Source organism: Dunckerocampus dactyliophorus, chromosome 14 (genome assembly GCF_027744805.1).
Source record: "Dunckerocampus dactyliophorus isolate RoL2022-P2 chromosome 14, RoL_Ddac_1.1, whole genome shotgun sequence".
NCBI lineage: Eukaryota > Metazoa > Chordata > Actinopteri > Syngnathiformes > Syngnathidae > Dunckerocampus > Dunckerocampus dactyliophorus.
Window position 1 is genome coordinate 20199182 of NC_072832.1, and position 18430 is coordinate 20217611.

At 40.4% G+C, this 18430-nt stretch overlaps 3 protein-coding genes across 5 annotated transcripts in view; 1 reads left to right on the forward strand and 2 right to left on the reverse strand.

Annotated features, from left to right (window-relative positions):
• Positions 1 to 11741, reverse strand: part of ttc7a (tetratricopeptide repeat domain 7A) — a 75502-nt gene extending 63761 nt beyond the window's left edge. Inside the window, exons 1-5 of one of the 3 annotated variants that reach the window (XM_054798397.1) lie at positions 11640 to 11741; positions 10856 to 11042; positions 9986 to 10149; positions 9693 to 9861; positions 1414 to 1544 (exon numbers count right to left, since the gene is read on the reverse strand). In XM_054798397.1, the coding sequence (XP_054654372.1) occupies positions 1414 to 1544; positions 9693 to 9861; positions 9986 to 10149; positions 10856 to 11042; positions 11640 to 11696 (708 nt within the window). In that variant the 5' untranslated portion in view covers positions 11697 to 11741. The other 2 variants (XM_054798398.1, XM_054798399.1) reach the window with 2 other exon arrangements.
• The window catches only part of LOC129194311 (hepatitis A virus cellular receptor 1 homolog), a 286203-nt gene that overhangs the window by 153080 nt on the left and 114693 nt on the right, over positions 1 to 18430 (forward strand). The window lies entirely within an intron of this gene.
• Positions 12900 to 16453, reverse strand: LOC129193778 (hepatitis A virus cellular receptor 1 homolog). The gene is made up of 8 exons (XM_054798412.1): positions 16288 to 16453; positions 15895 to 16224; positions 15443 to 15525; positions 15225 to 15320; positions 15127 to 15152; positions 14174 to 14227; positions 13708 to 13762; positions 12900 to 13575 (listed from the first exon to the last, which is right to left on the reverse strand). Exons 1-8 carry the CDS (start codon positions 16343 to 16345, stop codon positions 13513 to 13515), a joined length of 765 nt encoding a protein of 254 aa, XP_054654387.1. The 5' UTR covers positions 16346 to 16453; the 3' UTR covers positions 12900 to 13512.

Below are 18430 nucleotides of genomic sequence, written 5' to 3' on the forward strand. Positions count from 1 at the left end.
AATGTTACAAAATGTTTACATTTGTAAAATCAAGCCTGTGATTCATTCTGATAAAGCTTGACTTTAACAAATTTGATACCTCACTTTTCACTTCTCTATCCCTGATAGTAAAGAAGCAGATTTTATAGCAGGAAAATAGTGTCTTTGGTTCCCATTGCTTTAACATTGAGTCAAAACAAAAGCTGTGATTGACCCACGGACCTTGGCAAGAACAACCATCCTATAAAATATATCATTTAGGCTATGAAAATCTGTTTTAAAAGTCAACAGAGTATCCTTATGAATTTTTTGGATAATCAAAAAGTCCAGGGAAGAAAGTAAAGTGTCATAATTTTCATGTATATGCCTCACACTGACCCCGCCTCTAGCCCGAAGTCAGCTGGGATAGGCTCCAGCATACCCCCGTCACCCTAATGAGGGGAAACAGCATAGAACATGGATGGATGGATGGATGGATGGATGGATGGATGCCTCACACTGCAGTACAACAGCACGCTGTGTATTCGTTTTCACCCCACACTAACCACAATACAAATGCGACATGTAGTATTTAAAAAAAAAACATTTTCAAACAATTACATTTTCATGAAATTTCATCTGCAGAGAGATATAAAAGTAAAATAATATCCCATATACTTTTTATCTTGTCTTATAGCTGCGGCCCATGAGTTTGAAGGGCTTAAATTGTACTTCACTTTTCCAAGCACTAATTTGCATGGACTCTCCTTACAGAGTGCGCACGCTCTGTGTCAGATTTTTTCATCGCTAAAATATGGGTTTTGTAACATTGCTAATTAAACCTTTTTCTCTACACTTTGTGTTTTGTCCTCTCTGCATTGAGATCCAACCACTGGCTTCCGCCATTCCTAACACATAATAGAAATATAAACTAATATAGACTCACATGTTAACATTTGGAGAATTCCTTGTTGTTCCATTTATACTTCGGGTTTCTCAAAGTACTTGACTATTGTCTCATCAATGTAACGTTACTGACACCTAGTGACCAGTGTAGAATACTACAAATCACAACGTGTGTTTTCTGAATGCCTTATTTTGTATTTTAGTTCATTTAGCCATTTTTATGCTTGAAAATGCTTAATTTAGGCATAGTTTTTACTAATAATAGGCCATATTCAGCCACTAAACAGTGATTATTTTGAAAAAACATGATAGTGAAGTGTTGAGGGACGACTGTATTTACAATGCAAACTTGAAAATACTGAGCTAGCAAGCTTGTTGCTGCGTGGACCACGTCATCACTCACTTGCCGATATAATTATTGGCAGAACACCGATACCGATATGAATCGATATCCCATTTTTATGCCCATTATTGGGCATCCCAGTCCAAAAGTCTAGTTTAAGAAGTGAAAGCCAAACAAGACGAAAAGCACAATGTTCCCAGAAGCACCTTATCAAGCTCCTGCAGGTAGGACAGAGCAGCGTCACAAGCTTTGAGGTAACAGGAAAGACTCTCTTCCTCCCTCTCCAGCAGACGGATACGAGACACTGAAGAAAGTGCCTGGTGGTCCAGAGACAAACCTGGAACACATACAGACACCAAGAAAAGAAAATTCAGGATAAACATTGACAGTTGTTTATCATTCCTTCAGCAACACAAGCGTGCTCACGGAGGACCATGCTGTACATACTGTATACAAGCCAAGTCATTTGGGATAGCACCACTGTGACACACAGGAGAGAAGATTAAGACTTAGACAACACACATGCAGTAACCTGGGACCTCCATATAGATATCGAGCATACCTTGGCCAAGGACACTGTTTGGAAATTAATTCAGTTGCAGTCAAATGTGCTTTTAGTTACAATTAAAATAAAGTAATGACTGTTTGTTACATTTGCTATGCTGAGCTATTAAAATTGATTTCATCTTCTCTATCACTTGTGATTTGGATTGCAGGTTAACTGGAGCCTATCCCAGCTGACTTTGGTCAAGAGTCAGGGTACACCCTGGACCAGGGGTCTTTAATTACATCTGTTAAACAGGGACAGAATTTTTCTTCTAGATCTCCTGAATGTGCTGACCACTCGGCCACCGTACGTCCCATTGAACTCCTTCAAAAGCTCACTAGATGTCGCCAAATATAAACAGCCATAAAACAATCCACATCATTGTAAAGCAGGGGTGTTTTATATAAATATATCTATATCTATATCTATAGATATAGATATATTTATATATTTCAAGAAAAAAATGCATCTCAGCTTTGTGATATTGGTGAAAAAGCGACTATGAACTTTTTTTCTGTATATTTCTTCTTAAATAGTCTTCTTAAATGTTCTTAAACTTTATTCCCATATTTTGACTTCTATTCCCAAAATACAACTTTTTCTCCAGCCTAGTTTTCCAAAGATTACACATTTATTTTGTTTGTTTCTCATATTACAACTTTTAAAAAGAACACATTATTTCTCTTTAATAATTCAATGCTACTAAATTCTCATTATTTTTACTAGTTCATTCTCGTAAAATTGCTTTTTTTCTCATTAGAATATGTTTTTGATTTTATTACAGCTGTTTTTTCCATGTCTGCTGTTCCACTGTATAGACGTTTTCAATCTGGTTTTTCAACCACTATTGGTAACATATTGTTATACTTTTTGGGTGAAACAAAATCTAATCTTGAGCCGGTGACATGCGGCAGCTTTAACAGTTACTCAGTAACACCTTAAATGTTTGAAGACAAACACAAGATGCGGTGCAGTTGCTCCATCTCAGTGAGAAGATAGACCAAAGACAACACGTTACTTTTACTCATCTTTGTATGCACATATCAAAACAAGGGAAAGGTCAGGGATAAGATTCACAGAAATATGACAGTGTACTTCATTCTCAGAGCCCTGCATGGATAATCTTGTTATCACCAATATCATCATCATTCATTTCACCCCATGTTTCCTGATGAGCAGATGTGACTTCGTGATGGTTTTAAGGTGCACTAATAGAGACGCAGTAGATGAGAAAGTCCCTGTACTACAGCAGTAAGGAAGGAATAATATTTGGGTGGTGATGTCTACTTTGAACATCTGCAACATTAGAGTACGTCTGGCGTCTGACTTCAGACCATCTCAGTCGGCCTGTACAAACTTAGGAAGCTAGTGCATCTTTGACATTAGGAGGCTCCATAGAGCCTCATCGCTGCACAAAGCACTCAGGAGAAGCACATTAAAGACATTCGGTTCAGTTTTGATTGGATTTATCTTTTTTTTCCACTGGGCGTGGAAATATTAATTGTTTCATCAATGTATTGGGTTATATTCCTATGTCGGTAGAACCTCAGCAAGATATAACATTGATTTTACAAGGTCAAAAGTCACTTCGATGGTTATTAAGAATGTGTGCAGTGGGAATGAAGCACAACAATGAAGCACAATAATGTTCAAATGATTTCTACTTAGCTTGTTGAAAGTAATGCTTGATTTCCACTTTCCTGTTTCGATGTCGGTGCAAAGAAAAGCAACACATTGAAGCGCGGCAGACGGGTAACTGAAGCAGCTAGAGATTTTCAAGCCCCACTGCAGCATGTGGAAACACTGATGTTCCCGATAAGCCGGTGGCTGGCTCTCGCTTCCAGCGCACCTGCAGGTGTAGCCCTCTGAAAAAACCAACAGGTTTTACCAGCAGCGTGTTTGTTTTGCCCAAACAGTGGAATAGTTGACATTATTGAAAATAAAAATCTGTAGTTACAGACGTTGGTTGCACTTAAACCTTTTTTAACACACTATTTGTTTTTTTAATTAATCAAACATCATCAAGGTTACAACAGTAGTCATTTACCTTGGATACAATGAATAGAAAATAAGAAAATCAGGTTGACCTATTTTTCATTTGACTGGAAGAAATGTTGCTGCATTTCTAAATTTACGCTTTAATAAACTACAATTTGTTTGCCATCTATTATTGTATTTGTTTCTATGCATCATGAATTTATCCCTGATTGAATAAACTAGTGGTCTAGTGGTTAGCATGTTGGCCACACAGTCAGGAGACCTAGAAGATCTGGGTTCAAAGCTCCGTTGAGCATCTCTGTGTGGAGTTTGCATGTTCTCCCCGTGTGTGTGGGTTTTCTCCGGGTACTCCGGTTTCCTCCCACATTCCAAAAACATGCATGTTAGGTTCATTGGCGACTCTAAATTGTCCACAGATATAATGTGAGTGTGAATGGTTGTTTGTCTATATGTGCCCTGCAATTGGTTGGTGACCAGTCCAGGGTGTGCCCCGCCTCTCACCCAAAGTGAGCTGGGATAGGCTCCAGCATACCCATGACCCTCGCGAAAATAAGCGGCATAGAAGATGGATGGATGAAATAAACTCGGAATCGTCTTTTCCACTCTTCACTCAATCACAAGTTTCTGCTTTGGTAAAAAAACAAAAACGTTAGTGTATCAACTTATAGTGCTTGAATCCTTCTGGATAAGACAAACATTGAGTGAAAACCATGGGAAATGATACTAATTGAATCCATGTAAAAATACATGTCTCTCGTCCAACTGATGGTGGACTTGAATTGCAAATAATAATACCACTGTTGCTGCTATTGACACTGCTATGTAGCACGTTGCTGATCTTTCTTTTCCTACCTTGTAGTAAATGCTCCTGATTCCCAAGGTGCAAGTTACAAATGTTTCTCATTCATTTATTTATTTGTGGCGGCCCGACACAATTACATTTGGACCGCCACAGAAGCACTATTTTTGTTTGTTTAGCGTGTTCGCTCTCACCGACATACACATTCTATTTGAACTGCCAGTGTGGCTTGTCGGTACAACTCCGCACAGGAGATGGCATCATGAATGTGTGCTTCACACATGTAACGCAGACCAGCCCTGAACCCTGCCTGGACTCGATCCAGCATCCACACATCCCCACTTAGAGTTAAGTTGAGCAGTGCTAGTCATGGAGCCAGTAATCCCTCGTTTATGGCGGTTAGTTGGTGCCAGACCCGACTGCGACAAGTGAATTTCCGCAAAGTAGGACTACTTATTTATAAATGGAATATTTTCGTAGTTAGAGTATAGAAAACCTGTTTACAACCTTCTAAATACAGTTTTTAAAATTCTTTGAGCTCTCTAGACATGAAATAACAGCCCTATAGGCACATTTACACTCATACTACCCAATATAGTAAATATAATAACAGTAAAAAAATCAATTTAAGACATAAATGAGACTTGTTGCTGTAAATGTGTTCCCTAAAGGACCTGAAAGAGAGGCGGACAGGAAGTGATGTTGGGGGTAACGGCCACAACAGTAGCCTGTGTTATTATTAGGGATGAACGATAAACCAATGTGACGGGATATCCGGTTTGAGCAGAGAACAATTTCGATTCGGAGGATGAACCACATTTTGAGTATGGGATTGCTTAGTTTTCCAAGCTAAAACAGCATTTTTATTGCACTCATGTGATTAATAGTTCTATTTACTTATCTGTGCTTGGAAGACGTGTCATTATTTAAGTGGCTTTGCAGTATTTATTTATTGTATATTATTGATTGGACTGAAGGTTAAGACTTGTTTTTTTTATTGTTATATTTTATATAGATAGATTGATGTTTATTGTCAATCATCAATCATCAAGGATTCAGTATTAATAAATGGAATATTTTCGTAGTTCCCATTTCCCACCTCTTTGTTGAGGGGGGGCCATTAGCTACTAGCTACTACCCTAGCAGCAGTTAGCTTTGTAAGCCAGCATGCACATGAATGACGGCACAAACGTTTTTAAAGCGAATGCCATAGCATGCCACAGTGTGGGAACATTTCGGTTTTAATCACAATGAACACGGTGAGCGCATTAACACCAACACTAACGATTTTCTCAACTGGGAAAAAAAATACTAATGGAGCTGCTCGGGCAGCGGCGTCTTCGTCCCGACAGTCAACGCTTGCTGAGGCGTTTGGTTGGCAAATAGAAACACAACAGTGCGAAATGGGGCGCACTCACAGACAGTGTCGCTGGCTACATTGCAAAAACATACATATAGGCAACTGCTCTACTTGAGGACCATCTCATGGTTTAAATGTGAATTAAACATCACAATTACACATTAATGAAAAAATTGTCTCAAAAATGTTGCAGATAAATTTGAAAATCAACGATAATTTGTAGCACAATTATCGTCCAGCAAAATTTGTTATCGTGACAGGCCCACACCACAGTGTGCTGTCATGTGCAGGCTGCGAGATCACTGCAGGGACACAAGAGACTGCCGCCGCTTTAAACATAGCAAGCTACTGAACTAACTTGTTAGCCTCCAATTTACTCATTCTAAACTTAAAGTGTTTGCAACAAAGTGGGGGAGAAGGACAAAGTATGAAGCCAAAAACCTCCACACGGAATGGGAGGAGAACTTTTACACTCTATCATGTCAGACATGCCCCACTATTTGAGAGGTCCTGAACGACATGAACTACAATACAAATACAACGTAGAAGCATTCTGATTGTGAGTGGTGTGCTGTATTATACATTGGCCACTAGGTGTCAGTAATTGTTTGGTGAGACAGGCATCAGACTTCGATCACAGGTACACATTTAGTGTAGCACTGCTCAAGCAGGAGTTTTATTTACATCTTAAATGACTTATTAAGTCTTATTTTGTCTACTATATTGGCTAATACGCGTGTAAATCGGCCACTGCGTTAAAATACATCAATGTATTGTAATGGCGGAAGTATGCTGTCCAGAAAAAAACAAGGAACCCCTAACATGTGAGTCTTTGTTATCTTATTTATATCTAATACAGTATGTCTTATTTTCTCTGATTATATCTACTATATTGGGTAATATAGTGTCAAGATGACTATAGGGGTGTTATATCATGTCGAGAGGGCTCTAAAACTGTATTTAAAAGATAGTAAACAGGTTTTCTATGTTCTAACTAAAATATTCTAACTAAATATTCCATTTATAAATCAGGAATCCTACTTCACGGACACACATTATTTCCAGGCTTTCACGGGCCACATAAAATCATGGGCAGATCTGTCCTGTGGGCTGAGTGGCCATGACACCTGTACCTTACACTGTATTTGCATTTTAGTTCATTTTGCCGTTTTTATGCTTGAAACTGCTTATTTTAGGACAAGACTGCATACGATTTGGTTAATATATATATTTTTTACTAATAATAGGCTGTAACCACAAAACAGCAATCATTTATTCATTAATTCACAGCATGTATATAAAACCATAAAATCTTGTTGGAGGTTTTTGGAGGTGATTGAATAGCGGCCTTTGTAGGCAGCATGGGTGGATCCCATTACGTGCGGTAATGAGCTGTCTCTGTTTATCTGTTTTTATATCTTTAGAACGTACCGAAAACAGAAAGACAAATGTGTTCATGTCTCACATAAGTATTGTGGATGATGGGCAAAATTCCAAAAAAAGTGCAGTTTTCCTTTAAGGCAATACAAGATGTTGATGAACCCTCTACACTGGCCACTAGGTGTCACGAGTAACATGCACCAGAATATTGCCAACTTTTGCGTTTGCTTTTATTACTATTTTATAATTATTTATAACACAATAAATAACAACAATAATAATAATAATAACAGTCATCATCATCATAATAATAACACGGACTGCAGCTAAAACTGACCTCTGAATCCCCAACATCACTTCCTGTCAACACGTCTGGAAGACATTTCTTGAAACACACATGAGCATTAGTCTTATTTATGTCTTAAATGTCTTACTTTCTCTGATTGTATCTACTATATTGGGTAATATGAGTGTAAAAGTGACTATAGGGATGTTATTTCAAGTCTAGAGGGCTCTAATAATGGTAAAGTTATCACAAAGTCATAAACAGTCAAACTACGAAAATATTTTGTTTATCAGGTCGGGTCTGCAACAATTAACTGCAATAAAGGAGGGATGACTGTATTTGTACTTTTCTTCATTAGCTATTTTTATGCTTGAAAACGCTCAATCTACTTAATTTAATAATACGTACATTTTTCCATAAAAATTCATTTTTTTTTAAATAACACCCTGGTTAAGTCAGTGAGTAATGTGGGGAAGTACGTATGTACTGTGAGTGTACATATGTACGTGTGTGCCGGTATCTCTGTATGTGTGCAAGTCTTCACGTATATAAAGGGGCGTGAATGTGTGAGCGTGTAATTGTTACTGAGGATGCATGAAAAGAGAGGATCTGCCTCCCACCACCCAGCAAGCGCCGCCCCACACAGCCAGGCCTAGCCCACACCGCCAGAAAGCCACCGGGCCCACAGGGGCAGGCAGCACAAAGATCAGCCCCCCAAGAGCCAGCCCACAGAGCCCTTCCCCCCAGGAAGACCAGCAAGGGACCGCAGAGAGGCAATCCCAAGAAAAAACAGGGCGCCGGCAAGCTGGAGGACAACCAACACCCGAGACCGGAGAGAGATCACACCCCACAAGGGCAGACGGGCCACACACCAGCAGGCCCAGAGACGGCCCACAACCGGAAATGAGCCCGCCGATCAATAAAAGCACGCACAGACACACACAAACACGCATGCACGCACACATGCAAGCACTCATGCACACACACTGGAAGCCTCGTTGCAATACATGCCCTGCCGGGGATCCAGGGCGCAGCAGAGTAGGGGATCCTGGGGTCCCAGACCCACAACCCGGTTCCCGAGCCGGACCACTAGGGAGCAAGAAAACCCCAGGCGCCCCCCCATCCCAACGGCAGGACGTTACCAGCATAGCGCAAGGAGCAGGCGAGGAGGAAAGCCAGCAAATGAGCAAGCGGGTGGGCCAACGGGCAAGCAGCAGGGCAACCCACCACACAGAGCCAGCAGACACCCGCGGGGCAGCAAATTCCGGGAGAGGGAGTGCTGCACCCCCAGGCCGCAGGGAGACAGAGGACCACAGCCAAGAAGGCGAGACCAGCCGTAAACCAGCCGCCGGATTCCCCCAGCCACCGGAAGCCAGACCACCCACCTGTCCCCAGAACCGACGGTGCACCAACTGTGCGCCGGAGCACCACTCCCAACAAGCCCGCAGACAGACCGGGGGCGTCAAAGACACAGACGGCGGCCCAGCAAAGCACAAAGACCAGCGGCGACAAAAGCTCCAGCGCCCGGCAGCGCACTACCAGACCCGACCCAGGGTGCACGCTCCCCACTCCCCGCCCGTCACCCATTTCCATTTTGTAGATTTACATGGAGCACAGGAAACATCAAGAATGTTATGGATAATTATACAGCTAGTCAACTCTAGTGCCCCCCCAGCCAACAACACAGCACCACAGATACATTAAAGCCCTGTGGGGAATACTGTATGCCATAATTACTTTTAGGAATAGTATTACTAAAAATATTAAAATCAGACTTAAAATCAAACTGAGTATTGACACTCACATCTCACTCCAACTAGTCAACCCCATAGTGACTCTTAGTTCTGTTCAAAGTTTCTTTTCCTCGCCTCTGTCGCCAATGTGCTTGCATATTGAGGTTCAGTATGTGTTTTATTTCCTCCACATGGTGAGTACCTTGAGATAACACAACACCATCAGTCCCAGTTGTTCATCATCTAAGAATTCTGCAACTTTTTGCTCTCTACCTTTTGGTCTGGACACATATTTTGCAATGGATGATGTGAGATGTCAACAATGAACTTGTTAAGCATAAAAATGACCAGAATAATAATCTCCTGGAGAGCACTGTAGTACCTTTAATGATGAAGGCCTCAGCCAGCAGGCGCAGGTGGTAGGTGGGTTGGTCGTCACGTGTAAGCTCCTCCAGTCCCACCCTTGCACACATTCCCTGGGCATCGCGGTGGCGCCCCTGCACATAGTGCACTTTGGCCATCAGGAGTAGAGCCTCATTCAAGTAGCGGGGCTGAAGAAGAAGGGGAAGAGGAAAAGGTGTGCGCAATTGTTCTTTGGTTTGTGTCACATTGTTTTAATGGGCTTCAATAACGGCAGATAAAAGCAAGAGCACTCAAGCATGTCATCTGACTGACCGTGAGACGGCCTCGACTTAGGATGGTGTTAAGGTAGCTTTTGGCCCGGCATAATCTGGGTTGCGTCGTGTCCATCAAAGGTGTGGATCGCCGTAATAGGTCCATATTTTCTTGCAGGCACTCTTCAAGAAGTGCCTCGGCCAATAGCAACGTCCCATAATCGTCTGGAGGCAGGATTTGAAAACACAACTTGAAAGAAAACATTACACAGTCCATGAAAAGTTGTTGAAGCTCAGGAGTGGTGGTTCCCATATGTCACAGTGCTCAGGTGTGTTTAAAAACTACTGTCTGAACATAAAATCACAATACTGTACACAGTTTACACAGACAGTAGAGAGGGCTATGGGTCATATTTTCCAAAACAAACACTCAATCCAAGCCCTGTTTACCTTTTTTGTGCGCTCTGATGCCAGCAGTGTTAAGTCTTAATGCCAATTTGTTTTTGTTGCATTTGTTTGCATTTCAACATAACAGATTTTCCAATAGGAAATTATATCTGGTGAATTTGTTCCAGAGTGAAAATGTCATAACTTACTATTGAGCCAACCAGCCATGTGTCAAGAGTACAAAGTTCAACTTTAGTACATACTGGTTACACAAATATCTGTACTATTACAAGGCACGAGTGGGTGTTGACTAATGTCAGAAAGGTGCAAATGTAAAACATCACATCCTGATTTCGTGACTTTTAACTGAATTTTGATCATACATGTACGTATACACACACGAACATCCTAAATATTGTGGGTGTTGACCGACGTCAGAAAGTTGCAAATATAAAACATTTATTAGAATTTCGCGACTTTTAAGATATTTGTGTATTTGTGTGTATGTATATATGAGAACAGGGAAAAGGCTAAACGTACTCACCATCTTCGTGCATGCGTGCAGCCTGCATGTGTTCGATGATAGGGGGGATCCTGTCCCACTGACATTCGGCCCGGTACCGATCCAGCTCCGCTTCCAACCGCAGCTGGGTGAACGACACCCGGGATGCCATGGCCGCTCTGTCCCGATGCTGACTGTACTCTCCGGACACGATGGGAGTGACTGCAGACTTCCAGGGGAAAAAAAGTATGTAATCTTTGGAGTGTGTGCGCGCGCGCGCGCGTCTGTGGTGGATTAATGATTTTCGATCACCTAAAACACGTGCGTCTGTGGAACAGTGCTACTGTTATTTGAAGCAGTTACCTGCAGTTGGTACATTGAGTCGATACATTTCACATAAGCAGCAGTGGAGTGGAACTATAACTCCTGCTAATCTTTTCAGTTAGCGCATTAAGGGATCAGGTAGAGCTGAGGAAACAGCAATGCAACCTTTTCTGTGTCTCATATGCAACGCAAATAAAGGGAGACTCCAAGTGCGTTCGAAACGTGTGTTTCAAGTGTGAACACAATTCCAAGAAATTACAAAATTGTTCGGTTGTGGTTTGATTTATCAGGCCACACTCGGCATATTCGCAGGCTGGCTGAGGTGTCAAGGAAAGGTCAAACTACCAAATGACACAGCTGAGTAAAGGTGCTGAAGTGCAAAATGAGGAGCTATATAGACACAAATCCAACGATAAATTGGGATTGTCCTAAATCACAGCACTGGGTTTGAACAGACACGCACTACTTTAAAAGTCAGCTACTGTATGACATAAAATAAAACCTCAAGTCTTCTGAAAAGCGATACAGCAGCGTCATTTTCTCTCTGGAAACTTGACATTTTTGCTTCAAGTGAAACCGCCTGCAGAGAGGACGGGCGCGGAATCCTTTACGCCACCTGCTGGTGGCCACAGTCTACACCTGCTTCACCTTTCCTCAACTGCAGTACGGCAACGCCACTTGGACAAACGACGTGGTCCATGCCCTTTTTCCTCTACTACTTTTCCAGCCCAAATAGAAATACTTGAATTATTTATTTAGCAAACCATTACAAAGTAATTTCGGTTAAATTACCACACAATGCCTGATGGTATATTTATTGTATAATTACCACATAATTCCTGATGATATATGTATGTGTGTATCTGGAAAGGAGAGGAAGAGTACGTGTAAGACAGAGTACATGTGTGTGAATGAGAGGGACCCAAGTGGAAGAGTGAGCTTACAGGGAGAAGAGATCAAGAAGGTGGAGGATTTTAAGTACTTAGGGTCAACAGTCCAGAGCAACGGAGAGTGTGGAAAAGAGGTGAAGAAGCGTGTACAGGCAGGATGGTACGGGTGGAGAAAAGTGTCAGGTGTGATGCGTGATAGAAGAGTTTCAGCTAAAATGAAAGGAAAGGTGTACAAAACTGTGGTGAGACCAGCGATGTTGTTTGGTCTAGAGACAGCGTCAATGAGGAAAAGACAGGAGACAGAGCTGGAGGTAGCAGAGATGAAGATGCTGAGGTTCTCTCTGGGAGTGACCAGGAAGGATAGGATCAGGAATGAGTACATCAGAGGGACAGCACATGTTAGAGGTTTTGGAGATAAAGTCAGAGAGGCCAGACTGAGATGGTTTGGACATGTCCAGAGGAGAGATAGGGAATATACTGTGTAGGTAGAAGGATGCTGAGTTTGGAACTGCCAGGCAGGAGGCCTAGAGGAAGACCAAAGAGGAGGTTTATGGATGTAGTGAAAGAGGACATGAAGGTAGTCGGTGTGAAAGAAGAGGATGCAGAAGACAGGGTTAGATGGAGGCAATTGATTCGCTGTGGCGACCCCTGAAGGGAAAAGCCCAAAGGAAAAGAAGAAGAAGATATGTATGTGTGTATCTATCTGCTGTACGTTAAGGACCAAGACAAATATTACTGATGTGAATTGTTGACCTGTGGAGTTATAAAAATAACATGCATACATCTGATTTATCATGAAATGTATACATAAAAATCACATGTACATGTGGAGCATTTGATGAGTATAACGATCCTCAAAGTCATTTGACAAGTTACGTTTGCATTTTTTTATTGAATTCAAATCATAAGTGATTACATGACATGATAGAAAAAATGTGCAGGATGTAACTGGTACGCTTTCAACCAAGCACATTTCTATGTAACACAAGTAGAGATTGAAGGAGTCTGTCATTCTTGTCTACATTGAAATAAAAAAGAACACAATGATTTACTGAGCTAAATAAAACTAACTTGAGATCATATCAAATATATAGATGATAGAAATACACTGTTGTGTATTTTATTTGTATTTCTTGTGCAGTTATGTCCCATTCTGCACACAACAACCTACACGACCCTTCTAGGATAAGATGGATTTGACCTAGATGTTTCTTCATACGTCTATTCAAATAGCATAAACACATCAATGAGTACTGTAGATAAAATACACCATAAAGGAGATAAGCATCAAAGAAAACCTGAAATCACGGCGAGAATACAATATTATTCAATGAAGAAAATTCATTTTCAAATCATTCTGTGCTAGTCAAAGAGTAGGTTATGAAACCCGATGTTAGTATCGAAATCACAGCTTCTCCACCGAGTGATTGTAATGATTCATCTTGGAAGGTGCAGCACGGTGGACTAGTGGTCAGCATGTCTGCCTCACAGTTGGGTGACCACCACATCTCGCCCAAAGCCAGGTGGGATATGCACCGGCCCATAACCCTGAGGAGGACAAGCGGTACAGAAAATGAATGATTTTCAAAGGTCTACGTAGATCTACACTTTAAAGATGAGCCAAGTTTGCTATCATTGGCTGAAAGAAAAGAAGCTAATATAGAAATAAGGGACGCTTACCTCCTCTAAAGGAGTAAACTTCGTCAGCACCACACCCCCTTCATTCCACGCCACACTGAAAATAGAAGACATGTGATTGGGTCATTGCTGATCTTCATCATTCACATGAACTATTTAGAATATATACGCTCTATATGATGCTGTATGTATTCACTAGGGGTGCAACAATACACAAAGATGGTGTCCGTGTTGATCTTGCTGCCACATCGCCGTCTTTGCCAACAATCAAGTCTTCAATGAAGGTAAAAGTAACCTTAAATGTTCATTTATCCCTTCCATTCATCATTTATACGTATTTTAATGCCTTTTAATTGTTTTCTGCAAGTAAAACTATAATTGTAAAACTATAAAACATGTTTTGAGTTAACATTTTTTGGCTTTCAGGAACCAATTAATGACACTAACCAAGGTTCCGTTGTACATGTATTGTTGCAACCCTAATATATACATAAATACATATGCTTACTCGTCAGAAAACGTCGCAATCTCCGACCCAAAGACCGTCCACTTGGGGTTCACACTGCAAGTAGAAGTCATTTAATTGGGTAAATGCAGAGAGTCTTCTTTATATAAATAGATGCATCTCAATAAATTAGAATGCTGGGCAAAAGTTATTTGATGTCAGGAGTTCAGTTTCCGAGTAAGAGACCAATTAAACACTCAGCAAGTTTTTGCAGTTCCTGTTTTGATTAGAGTGTGAACTTGTTTTTCAAATTTTATGAGATACTAAATTTTAATATATAGTATGTGTTATCAATCATCAAAATTATTTTAAAAATTAAGAAATATATTCTGTAAATATTGTACATATATGAGATATAACAGTTTCAGTTTTTGAATTCAACTACTGGCATAAGTTAAAAGATACTTAAATGTATTGAGATGCACCTATGTGGAAAAATAGTAACGTGCATTATTTTTTATTTATTAAGATCCTTAACATAAAAATGTGTTTTGTATGTATTTTGTTTAAAAAATAGAAGGAAATATTTCAGATCTTTGCCTAACACATAACACGAATCTTTTTATCTTTTGAAATAGTGAAAAAAATCTGAATGTTCTCCTTTCTATTCCAGGTGGTCTAATAAGTCCCTTTAAGCACTGTACCTTGGCTTGTTTTAAAACACCTTTAATGTAAAAAGTGTGTCAAAATAGCCCCCGCATCCTTCAATTTGCTGTATGCGGCCCTTGTTGGCAAAGGTTTGGACACCCCACCATACATCATTATTGCAGTGACCAGATTTTTATCAAACTAAACCAGCATCAGTGCAAAACTTGATTCCTAACAAAAAGTGAAGCTGGGAATCACCAATCAGATTCCTATGATGTCATTCCTATCCTGCTCACAGCCTCTAGAGGGAAGATTTGCATCACATTTGAGGATTATTCACTTCTTTGTTGAAAAAACGGACTACTCACAAGTCAACGCTGCCTGTCCGTGTTTTCTGTGAAGAGAGGATGAGGAGCAAGTTTAAAAAAACAAAAAAGTACTTTGTGGTGGTAAACGGCACACTTACAATGTACCATGTGGCAGCCAGGGCAACAGTCAGCATCACCAGAACAAGGGGTGTCACAGTGGAAGCCACCACAATTGTTGTCTCACTCTTGGTCTCCTATGCAGGGAAGATACCAAAACAGAGCACAGGAACACAGCAGACACTTTTACATGTTATTTTACACTGATGGGTCGGCACACTCTGAGTTACAATATGGAGGTGGTGGGAGTGGTGCTCACGTTGGCAGTGGAGGGCGTGGTGGCCATGATGGGAGTTGGTGCTGTCTGGATGGAGGAGGGGGCCACGGTCTCTCTGGGGGGTCCTGGAAAGTGTGTGACACAGCCACAGGAGTCCAAAAGAGTGAACTGTTGCCAGACTTGGGCAGTGCAAGACATGCTCGAGGCCTCGTTAAATATGTCAGTTATAAACACAGACGGTATAAAAGTTAAGAAAAAATACAAATTAATTATTTTCTCTGTGAAACTTCAAAAATGAAGTTGCAGCATCGGTTATGCATAAGTTTCACTTTGGTATTTATAACTGTGGCACGTTCAGGGAAGTGTAAAAAAGATGGGTTCAATTGAATTAATGCAATAATACGTTTAATATATTTTTTTAATCAAATATAGTCATCTTCAAATATATATTAAGAACTTCAGACAATGAAGACTGATGGTGTGGTGGGTCTTACCTTCTATCTCCACGTCCCACTTGAACAACTGATAGATACCGATGCCCTTCAACAAACAGAAATAATATCCAGAGTCATCCTCATTGACATCCATGATGGTCATTGCCGCATCGCCCTCAGCAATGTTGCCTGTGAAGTTGTAGCGCCCAGACGGTCTGGTGAAAATCACTTTCCCATCTGACCGGAACATCTCATCAGTGCACTCATCGTCGTAAACCAAAACTCCTCTACCCCAGCATACTAGACGTATGTCAGGTGCTTGTTCAGGGGAAAAGCCGCATGGTAAATTGGCATTTTCCCCAACTGGGAATGTGAGCGGTAAGACGCAACCTGTAAGACAGAAAGTCCTTTAAGATGTGCCAGCTTATGAATCAGGGAAAATGTAACTCTTACCCAGGAGGAGACTAAAACCACAAGTCCAAGCAAGGAGTCTTCCGACAGGAGAAGTCATGGTGTCGTAATCTGGCTGTCTCAGAATCAGTTGAAAAAAACTTCAGTTCAGCTCAACACTGACAGTGCGACTGCGGAAAAGTCTTTATCAACAGGAGTGACGACGCCCATAGAAGGCGGATGAGAACTCATGAGGTGCTGTGGCCATCCCTTTGGTCCCTCCCACATTTAATTCTTATGAGCACAGTGAAAAAATAAAAAAAACACTCCTAGCAGTGATGCAATGTGAGGAGAGACAATTCAAAGACAGATTAGAACAGGGGTGGGCAAACTTTTTGACTCGCGGGCCGCATTGAGTTAAAAAAATTGGCCGGGGGGCCAGACTATATATTTGATACATGCACACTATTTTATGCTTATAATTCTGACAGTCCACCTGGAATTACAGAGTCATACAATCTGCTATATGTGCCTGTGTCCCTTTTTTCAGGAGCACTCTAAACATCAGACCACATCAAACAACAATTGAACTTTACATTTTTTTCTGCTGAATTAAGGATGTGATACACATGTGAACTATGAACGCTGAAACATTGACTATTAAATAATATGTGAACGTCCCTCCTTTTTTACTTCCCAGACATGGCAGTGGGTAGGTTAAATTGTGTGTCACATATTTTTTGACTTGTGTTTGTTTGGTACAATGGGTGAGGTAGTTGTTTGGATCGCTGTATGTGAAAAAGCTATTTAAACCATCAAAAGGTTGTCTCAGATTGACTGACTCTGACTACTTGCAAGTCATGTTGCCAGCTTGTATGTTTAAGGTTTAAATACTTTGGAAGCAACTGGCGGGCCGGATTCAAATGCTTGGCGGGCCGCATGTGGCCCCCGGGCCGTAGTTTGCCCACCCCTGGATTAGAACAATCATTCGTAGTCTGTCTTATTCCGGTTTTATTCCCAAATCAAAGTAGATTGTGTTGTTTTCATAACAGCAAAGGAACAAACTAAAGATGATTGACCAAATGTCTCTCTAGACCAGGGGTGTCCATAGTGCGACCCAGGGGTCATTTGCGGCCCGTGGCTGGTTTTTAACTGGTCCGCGGCACATTCTAAAAATAGAACTTAACAAGAAAATTTTAAAAAGTTGCAAAAATGTACAAATCTAACAATAAAGTGAAAATATTAAGACAAAAACAAGGTAATGAAAAAAAGCTCTGAGTTCACTAGAATAACATCGTAATATTATGAAGAAAAATAACATCATTGTAGTAGCATACAGTTGAAATATGGAAGAAAAACGCTATTCTTTTAATATCGTAAAATGAAGGTGAAATGAGGGAAGGAAAACCCAGCAGAAATTTAAACAAAATAGCTGTAATTTTACAAGAATAAAGTCAAAATATTAAGTGAAAAACATCGTACTCAAAGAAGAAAAAAAGTAGCAATTTTAAGCCAATAAACAAGTAATATTGTGAAGAAAAATCATGTCATTTTAATAGCATAAATCTTTCGAAAGAAAATTTGAAATATTTGGAAAATTAAAATAAAAAAAAAAAACAACAGCAAAAATGGGGAAAAAATAACAGAGTGAAGTTGATATTAAAAATAGTCCTTTTCACCTTCATCACAAAGCTGAGATGTATTTTTTTTGCATATTTATTTCACATTGAAATCAATTTAATTAAAATACTTCATGTGTATACAGTAAATCAAGATTACGGTATATTACAGATCAATGGGAGTTGCACAATTACATAGTGATCTCGTCACTGTACTCTATAAGTTAAAGGTCTTTCACGTCACAGCTTTTATGTGTTAGGACTTGGTTCCAAGGAATATAACCTACGGAGGCACTTTTGCTTTTGGATAAACACACAGAAATGAAAAACTTTGAAAGACAAATACAGTCATTCCTTGTTTATCGTGGTTAATTGGCTGCAGGCCCGACCGTGATAAGTGAATTCCTTATTAATAAATGGAATCATGTTGTAGTTAGAGCATAGAAAACCTGTTTACACCCTTCTAAATACAGTTTTTAACATTATTAGAGCCCTCTAGACATGAAATATCACCCCTATGGTCACCTTTACACTGCTAGAACCCAATATAGTAGATATAATAAGAGAAAATAAGCCTTTTAAGACAT